The sequence below is a fragment of the Theobroma cacao genome, chromosome 4, assembly GCF_053813885.1.
Source record: "Theobroma cacao isolate CCN51 chromosome 4, ASM5381388v1, whole genome shotgun sequence".
NCBI classification, from domain to species: domain Eukaryota; kingdom Viridiplantae; phylum Streptophyta; class Magnoliopsida; order Malvales; family Malvaceae; genus Theobroma; species Theobroma cacao.
In genome coordinates, this window is record NC_142642.1 from 18644739 (window position 1) to 18654795 (window position 10057).

The window sequence follows — 10057 nt, forward strand, 5'->3', positions numbered from 1 at the left end:
CTGAAATGGGTGGAAAGGAGGGTGGTGAGATTATAAAATCTCAATGAGTAAACAAACATCATCCTAAACATCTAGAGTTGAGTACATGGAGACAATAAAGTAAATCATCATAAACTGTGTTATAGCATTAGAACACATTTTGTTCAAAACACGTAAAGAGGCTTATGAATCTCATAAAAATCTAGGCTTGTGCCATAAATCCATTCTCGGGGACACCTTGGCCGAGGCATCCTACCGAGACCGCCAAGGCTATTAAAATTCACATTTCACATAAATCATGTTTTTTGTTTTGAAAACATAGCCGTTCCTTGGCGTTGGCTGAGTTCCCCCTCACGTGGTGGTTTAGCGTGAAGTGAACCCTAAACTTTACCCCAGGAGATACCCTACGCGCCTCTCCGTTCGAGGTAAGAATATAATGGGGTTTATCGTGCCCCTCTAAAAGGCTGGTCCACAGAAACCCCCTACTGCAGTGATTAATTAATATATAATCCACCATATAATAAAACTCAATAACATGATATGGTAATTTTGTAATTCGTAGTTTTTCAAGGTAACCAAACAATTCGCATTTCAATACAATTGCCAACTAGCCAATCATGCTCGATTTATCATAAGCCAGTTAATTTAAACAATCAAATTGCCACAATTAACAGTCTCCGTGTACTCTATTTTTCAAAATCACTATTAATTTCAAAACAATTTATAATTTAATTTCATTGAAACTCATTTATTCATAAAACATGAAAATTTATCTTTTTAAATTCCTTTTTCCATAGAATTCATGAAAGCATTTAAAAACCACCCTAGATAATTAAAATGACAGTAAGTTTACTCACTATGTCTAGAATGCAGACTTTCGAAGCACTCTGTCTACTGGTCCTCGGATGCAATTTCCTTGCCTTTATCGGAGGACTCACCACCTTGACACAATACAAAATCGAGAGTTTCACCAAGTTGGTACTAAATCAAAATTAAATTAATTTAGATTACCAATGCATGATATGGAATGCAAAATGCACTGGTAACTATCTAAACCCGGTATTGGCCTAATTCGTCTTATCACCCGATTAAATTCCTAACGGGTCCGTTTAAACTCCAATTTAATTCTTTTCAGTTTCTATACCTCAATTGCACCCAAATTAACTTAATGTCCCTCAGTGTGGTGCAAATTATCAGTCCCAATAGCAAATTACGAAAATACCCCTAGTGGGTAAAAATTCGTATTTTTGCTCCGAAAATTCCCATTATTTTTCTAGGCTCATAATTCATCATTCCTTAACCAATTCTCCTAGAATAAAATCAAACTCATCCTCACTCACTACATGATAAATTCAGCCATTAATGGTTGGGGGAGAAAATAAATTCTTTTCTTGTTGTTTTGTTTCTAAATATGCTAAACTAACTAAAAACACTAACATAAATTAAAATCAAATAAATCCAACAACTTTCTCTCTCCTAACCCATTTTTCCAGAATTTAATTCATCATGAAAACATGTAATTTAATCATGGAAAATAAAGAGAAATGCTTGGGAATAAGAAAACTTAAGCTTAATAGAAAAAACTCACCTTTTTCACTTAATTTCCTTGAAAATTCACACTTTTTCTTTGATTTTCTCTCTCTAGGGTTTTGTTTTTGTTTTCTCTCTCTTCTTGCTGGTTTGGCCGGCCATGGGGTGGAAGATGGGCTGATTTTGTGCCTTTTAAAAAGGAAAATAATAAATTAATAAAGGCATGAGACATGGCATCATGTCATTGGCCCGTTTTTAAAATTTTAAAAATTTAAACATTTTATCTCCACCACATGTTTAGTCAAGGGTCAAAGATGAAGACAAGGAAGACCATGTGCTGGAAAAAATATCCTGGTGGTGGAAAATTACAATTTTGCCCCTGAGGTGGCAAAATTACCATTTTACCCCTATACTCCAAATTATACCGAAATTAAAATTTTTCACTTCTAAACCTCAAATCATACTTCAATAAGTCAAATTATACTCTAATAAGTCAAATGGGGTCAAAAAAATCTTTTCTAAAATTCCCATTTTGTCCCCAGGTGGCAAATGACCATTTTGCCCCTAGTTAGTGAAAATTCCGATTTGACTCCAAATTGATCCTCAAACTCCAAATTACCATTTTAAGTCATCCATGAACTGTGAAACTCTTAATCTCACCTTAAAATTCCTATTTGATCTAGTTCGAGGATTAAATAAACTTTGTTGTACCTCTAGGTACAATACCGACTTTTGTAAATTTTTCGGGACTCTCCTAGCATGCAATCATGCTATCATCACATGTATGTCATGAATAGTATTTTATAAGGTCGGGCTTTACAGCACTACCCCCCTTAAAATAAAATTTTGACCTCAAAATTTCACTTACCTAATTCAAATAAAAGATGTGGATATTGGTTTCTCATCTGGCTCTCGACTTCCCACGTCATCTCCTCCATTCGAGCATTCTTCCACAATACTTTCACCATTGGAATGCTCTTGTTCCTTAGCACTCGATCCTTTCGATCTAGAATACGTACAGGCTGCACCTCGAACTTCAAATCCTCATGCAACTCAATGGGAGGTGTCTCTAAAATGTGAGAGGGATCGGGAACATACTTTTTCAACATCGAGACATGGAAGACATTATGAATTCGATCTAACTCTGGGGGTAATTCAAGTCTGTAAGCCACTGGCCCAATCCTTTCAATGATACGAAAAGGTCCAATGTATCTTGGATTGAGCTTTCCCCTCTTCGCGAATCGAATCACACCTTTCATCATCCAATAAATACCACAAATTATCACAATAGTATAATCAAATAAGATTTAATTCTTGGAAATTTCAAATTATTACCTTTCCAAGGAGAAACCTTAAGAAAAACTTTATCGTCGACTTCAAACTCCAAATCTTTCCTTCGTTTATCCGAATAATTCTTTTGCCTATCTTGAGCTGTCTTTAATCGCTCTCGGATAACTTTGACCTTATCGTTTGTCAAATCAATCAATTCCACATTCACCAATTTCCTCTCACCTACTTCATCCCAACAGAGCGGAGTTCGGCATTTCCTTCCATACAAAGCCTCGTATGGTGCCATCCCAATACTAGACTGAAAACTGTTATTATAAGCAAACTCCACCAATGGCAAGTGTCTGTCCCAACTTCCTATGAAGTCAATGACACAAGCCCGTAACATATCCTCCAAGGTCTGAATAGTTCTCTCAGATTGACCATCTGTCTGTGGATGAAATGCAGTACTAAATCTCAATTTAGTTCCAAGAGCTTCCTGAAATTTCGGCCAAAATCGAGAAGTAAATCGAGGGTCTCGATCTGACACAATAGAAACTGGGACTCCGTGTAATCTCATAATCTCATCTATATAAAGTCTTGCCAGCCTCTCAATAGAATACGTGCTATGGATAGCCAAGAATTGGGCGGACTTAGTCAATCTATCCACAATCACCCAAATAGCATCCTTCCCACTTTGTGTCCGCGGCAAACCCAATACAAAGTCCATAGTCACATGTTCCCACTTCCATTCAGGAATCGGTAAAGGTTGAAGAGTACCTGACGGTTTTTGATGCTCCGCCTTGATCTGTTGGCATGTGAGACATTTCGCTACAAACTCTGCTATGTCTCGTTTCATACCCGGCCACCAATAACTTTCTTTAATAGTCCGATACATCTTGGTGCTTCCGGGATGTAAAGCGTAGGCGGAAGAATGAGCTTCCTCCAAAATAGCTCGTCTCAATTGATCATCCTTAGGAACACAAATTCGGTCTCTAAGCATGAAAGTACCATCATCGCTGAGTCTAAACTCACTAGCTTCTCCATCTTGCAGCTTTTGAACTTCCTGTTTCAACCAATCATCAGATTTCTGGAATTCTCTTATCTGATTCAACAATGAAGGTCTCACGACGAAACTAGCAAGTAGGGTTCCATCCTCACCATTATTCAACTGGATCCCTAGAGATTTCATCTCAAGTAACATCGGAAAATAAGAACTTTGAACTGTTGCTAACGACGATGAGGATTTACGACTTAAGGCATCCGCTACAACATTTGCTTTTCCCGGATGATAATCAATCACTAAGTCATAATCCTTAATCAACTCCAACCATCGTCTCTGTCTCAAGTTAAGCTCTTTCTGGGTGAGCAAATACTTCAAACTTTTATGATCAGAAAAAATCCGACAACGCTCACCATATAAATAATGTCTCCAAATCTTCAATGCGAATACTACTGCTGCTAACTCCAAGTCATGAGTAGGGTAATTCGTCTCGTGCTTCTTCAACTGTCGGGAAGCATAAGCTATTACTTTCTCGTCCTGCATCAACACACACCCTAATCCCAACTTAGATGCATCGCTATATACCACAAATTCTTTTCCACTAACAGGAAGTGTTAAAATGGGAGCGGAGGTTAACCGGTTCTTTAGCTCCTGAAATCGATTCTCACAAACATCATCCCACTCATACTTAACTCCTTTACGAGTTAAACGAGTCAGAGGAGCTGCTATCAAAGAAAATCCCTGAACAAATATCCGGTAATAACCGGCTAAGCCAAGGAAACTACGAATCTCAGTTACCGTTCTCGGTTGCTCCCATTGCAAGATTGCCTCAATCTTCTTGGGATCGACATAAATTCCAGCTCCGGACACCACATGTCCCAAGAAAACCACTTCCTTCAACCAGAATTCACATTTAGAGAACTTGGCATAGAGTTGTCTCTCGCGCAAAGTTTGCAACACAATGCGCAAATGGGCAGCATGTTCATCATCATTCTTCGAATAAACCAGGATGTCATCGATGAATACTATCACAAACTTATCCAAGTATGGATGGAACACCCTGTTCATAAGATCCATAAAAACTGCCGGGGCATTAGTCAAACCAAACGGCATCACCAGAAACTCATAATGCCCATAACGCGTCCTGAAGGCAGTCTTAGGTACATCCTGCTCCTTAATCCTCAACTGATAGTACCCAGATCTCAAATTAATCTTAGAGAATACCATAGCACCTCGTAATTGATCAAAAAGATCATCTATCCGGGGTAAAGGGTATTTATTCTTGATGGTCACTCGGTTCAACTGACGGTAATCAATACACAATCGAAGAGTGCCATCTTTCTTCTTTACAAATAGGACTGGTGCTCCCCAAGGAGAAATGCTAGGGCGAATGAAACCTTTATCCACCAAATCTTGCAACTGGGCTTTTAGTTCCTTCAACTCTGCTGGAGCCATTCTATATGGAGGAATAGAAATAGGTGCGGTACCCGGAAGTAAATCAATAGGGAACTCAAGCTCTCGATTAGGAGGTATTCCCGGTAAATCATCAGGAAATACATCAAGAAACTCACTTACTATTGGGACATCCTCTAACTTAGGTTCCCCCTTTGAAGTATCAATCACGTATGCCAAATAAGTCGGATACCCTTTTTGCACTAATTTTGAAGCTTTGATGGCCGAGATTACACAAGATGGTAATACTCGACTTTCCCCTACAAACACAATCTCTGCTCCCTCCGAATTCCGAAGAACAACTTCTTTTCGGAAACAATCCACATTCGCCCGATGTGCAGTTAACCAGTCCATACCTAATATTAAATCAAAATCCAAGATCTCTAGAGGAATTAAGTCACCCCTAAATTCTTCCTCACCTACCCTTACCCCACAGTCTCTATAACAAGTATTTCTAATCAACTGTTCTCCTAGAGGGGTATGCACTACAATTTCTTCCTCTAATGGTGACAGGTTTCTATCAGTAATTGATGCAAATGTCATACTCACATAAGATCTATCTGAGCCAGAATCTATCAAAACATAAGCATCTTTATCAAATAAAGACATAGTACCTGTCACTGCTCCAGGTCGGACTCGTGCCTCATCTTCTGTCACAGCAAAAACTCTTGTCGCGGTACGAGTCTGTGGTCTCGAAGGTGGATGTGACGGGGTATTACTCTCCACACCAGACCGTATGGCTACTCCCTGTCTCTGTGGTAACCCAGAAGAATCTCTCCTCTGTATATCTGTGCGAGCTGGTGGAGATGATGCAGCTACAGTGGCTCGTCCTAACTGTGGGCAATTACTCCTAATGTGACCCGTCTGTCCACATTGGAAACATCTTGTTGGCCCTCTACATAGCCCACTATGATAATTCCCACAATTTCTGCATCTGTCAAAACCTCCGAGACTCTTCCCAGAACCAGTCATAGCAGATCTGCTAAACCTCGAAGGTCTCTGCTGTGATGGTGGAAATGGAGGTCGAGGAGATGTCACGGAAACAGAAGTAGTGCTCCCTGAAGTCGCTGAGTCCTTGCCTCTTTTTACTGGTTGACTAGAAGACATACCAGGATTCCTCCTTTTTGCAAACTCAGTCCGAATCCTTCTATTCTCAGTCGCGAGCTTCTCAGCCCGTAAAGCCATCTGTACCACCTCCTTATGTGGCTCCCTACCAATCACTGTCATTCGCTCTCTGATCTCATTACGGAGCCCTTCCTCGAAATAGCTGGCCTGATCTTGCTCAGATTTCACCAGATCCGGCACATATAACATCAACTCGTTAAAACGAGTCTCGTACTCCTCTACAGTTAGATTTCCTTGTTTCAAACTCAGAAATTCTCTCTTCTTTTCTTTTTGATGGAAATAAGTGAAATACTGACCATCGAATTCCCTGAGAAAATCGGACCATGTCTGAGGAGTAGCGAAACGGGACTTCACCGAATTCCACCAAGTACGAGCCCTCTTCTCTAATAATCTCGTAGCCACCATCAGCTTCATGTCATCATCTAATCCCATATCAGAGAGAGTCTCGGACACCTAATTAATCCAGTCCTTTGCCACAGTGGCATCCAACTCACCAGTGAAAGATACACAACCCAATTGCCTAGCCTCCTTCAGCTTCTTGGAAATGGATACATCTTGTATTGGTGGTGGAACTAAATGAGTAGCTGGAGGCACTACAGGTGGAACTTGACCAGTCTGAGCTTGACCAGCCATTGCTGCAAAGAAAGCTGCCAATGCCTGTGCTGCCTCAGTAGGCATGGCGGGAATACCAGTAGGTGGCTGAGGAGATGGAGGATGTGGAGGACTATCGGCCTGCTCAGCAGCAGGTGCTGCCCGAATGGTAGATGCAGCTGATTCCTCCTCTACTGTATCTGGCTGATGACGTTGGGAACGACCTTTTCCCCTCCCAACCGATCTAGTGAGAGGTGGGCGTCCGCGTCGAGGAGGCATTATAATCTATATAAAAAAAATACGAGCAAGTTTAGGTAACCTTAGGCTCTATATGCAAATGCAAGCATTCTATTCAACCTAACCTAACTTAACTTAATTCGGGGCCACAATGATATTGTAAATATTTAAAACAACTTTAAAACTAAAAACTTTGATCTTGAAAACCAAAAGCTCTGATACCAATCGAATTGTCACGACCCGGTACTCCCCTCGAGCCCGTGACAACCGCCGCGGTGTCCCGGTAGACACTTATTGCCCGGAATGTCAACCCGAAACCCCGCAAGGCTTTACTATCAGTTTCTCTGTTCCCTTGTGAGCAACCATTGTCAAATATCGTGTTCTAAAATATTTTAAGCTGTTTCCAACTTTAAACAAATAAAATATTAATTTTTCGTCTCACAAGGGTATTTTGGTCATTTTTCTCAAAAATCTTAAAACTGGCTAAAACGTAATGTACAAGTACAAAACACACAATTCATATTCAAAATGAGTTTAAAAGTCTAAAATCTTCATTTAAAACGAAATTATGGTTATTTGAATATAATAAGAAAATAAAAAAAATATTAAGTAAAATATTCTATTTTCTTATAAAATAATATTTATAGAGTTATACGTGAATAATTTTTATAACGTAAAAGCTAAATAAATTTATACATACTTAAATACAGTAAGCCAAAATATTTAATTTAATTTACAATAACAAGAGTGCCCCCGAATAAACAAAAGTAAAGAGGACTTTGAACCTACGGTTTGGAAAATGCAGATCCCACTGTAGTCCTCGATGAGATCAGCTATCTACAGTCTATATTGAACCTGAAATGGGTGGAAAGGAGGGTGGTGAGATTATAAAATCTCAATGAGTAAACAAACATCATCCTAAACATCTAGAGTTGAGTACATGGAGACAATAAAGTAAATCATCATAAACTGTGTTATAGCATTAGAACACATTTTGTTCAAAACACGTAAAGAGGCTTATGAATCTCATAAAAATCTAGGCTTGTGCCATAAATCCATTCTCGGGGACACCTTGGCCGAGGCATCCTACCGAGACCGCCAAGGCTATTAAAATTCACATTTCACATAAATCATGTTTTTTGTTTTGAAAACATAGCCGTTCCTTGGCGTTGGCTGAGTTCCCCCTCACGTGGTGGTTTAGCGTGAAGTGAACCCTAAACTTTACCCCAGGAGATACCCTACGCGCCTCTCCGTTCGAGGTAAGAATATAATGGGGTTTACCGTGCCCCTCTAAAAGGCTGGTCCACAGAAACCCCCTACTGCAGTGATTAATTAATATATAATCCACCATATAATAAAACTCAATAACATGATATGGTAATTTTGTAATTCGTAGTTTTTCAAGGTAACCAAACAATTCGCATTTCAATACAATTGCCAACTAGCCAATCATGCTCGATTTATCATAAGCCAGTTAATTTAAACAATCAAATTGCCACAATTAACAGTCTCCGTGTACTCTATTTTTCAAAATCACTATTAATTTCAAAACAATTTATAATTTAATTTCATTGAAACTCATTTATTCATAAAACATGAAAATTTATCTTTTTAAATTCCTTTTTCCATAGAATTCATGAAAGCATTTAAAAACCACCCTAGATAATTAAAATGACAGTAAGTTTACTCACTATGTCTAGAATGCAGACTTTCGAAGCACTCTGTCTACTGGTCCTCGGATGCAATTTCCTTGCCTTTATCGGAGGACTCACCACCTTGACACAATACAAAATCGAGAGTTTCACCAAGTTGGTACTAAATCAAAATTAAATTAATTTAGATTACCAATGCATGATATGGAATGCAAAATGCACTGGTAACTATCTAAACCCGGTATTGGCCTAATTCGTCTTATCACCCGATTAAATTCCTAACGGGTCCGTTTAAACTCCAATTTAATTCTTTTCAGTTTCTATACCTCAATTGCACCCAAATTAACTTAATGTCCCTCAGTGTGGTGCAAATTATCAGTCCCAACAGCAAATTACGAAAATACCCCTAGTGGGTAAAAATTCGTATTTTTGCTCCGAAAATTCCCATTATTTTTCTAGGCTCATAATTCATCATTCCTTAACCAATTATCCTAGAATAAAATCAAACTCATCCTCACTCACTACATGATAAATTCAGCCATTAATGGTTGGGGGAGAAAATAAATTCTTTTCTTGTTGTTTTGTTTCTAAATATGCTAAACTAACTAAAAACACTAACATAAATTAAAATCAAATAAATCCAACAACTTTCTCTCTCCTAACCCATTTTTCCAGAATTTAATTCATCATGAAAACATGTAATTTAATCATGGAAAATAAAGAGAAATGCTTGGGAATAAGAAAACTTAAGCTTAATAGAAAAAACTCACCTTTTTCACTTAATTTCCTTGAAAATTCACACTTTTTCTTTGATTTTCTCTCTCTAGGGTTTTGTTTTTGTTTTCTCTCTCTTCTTGCTGGTTTGGCCGGCCATGGGGTGGAAGATGGGCTGATTTTGTGCCTTTTAAAAAGGAAAATAATAAATTAATAAAGGCATGACACATGGCATCATGTCATTGGCCCGTTTTTAAAATTTTAAAAATTTAAACATTTTATCTCCACCACATGTTTAGTCAAGGGTCAAAGATGAAGACAAGGAAGACCATGTGCTGGAAAAAATATCCTGGTGGTGGAAAATTACAATTTTGCCCCTGAGGTGGCAAAATTACCATTTTACCCCTATACTCCAAATTATACCGAAATTAAAATTTTTCACTTCTAAACCTCAAATCATACTTCAATAAGTCAAATTATACTCTAATAAGTCAAATGGGGTCAAAAA

The 10057-nt window shown here is 38.5% G+C and overlaps 1 protein-coding gene across 1 annotated transcript; it reads right to left on the reverse strand.

Moving 5' to 3' along the window:
• Positions 1–6670: 6670 nt before the first annotated feature.
• Positions 6671–9727, reverse strand: LOC148763140 (uncharacterized). The gene is made up of 4 exons (XM_088805219.1): positions 9606–9727; positions 8875–8958; positions 7973–8038; positions 6671–7231 (listed from the first exon to the last, which is right to left on the reverse strand). Exon 4 carries the CDS (start codon positions 7223–7225, stop codon positions 6809–6811), a length of 417 nt encoding a protein of 138 aa, XP_088661345.1. The 5' UTR covers positions 7226–7231; positions 7973–8038; positions 8875–8958; positions 9606–9727; the 3' UTR covers positions 6671–6808.
• Between the last annotated feature and the right edge of the window lie 330 nt (positions 9728–10057).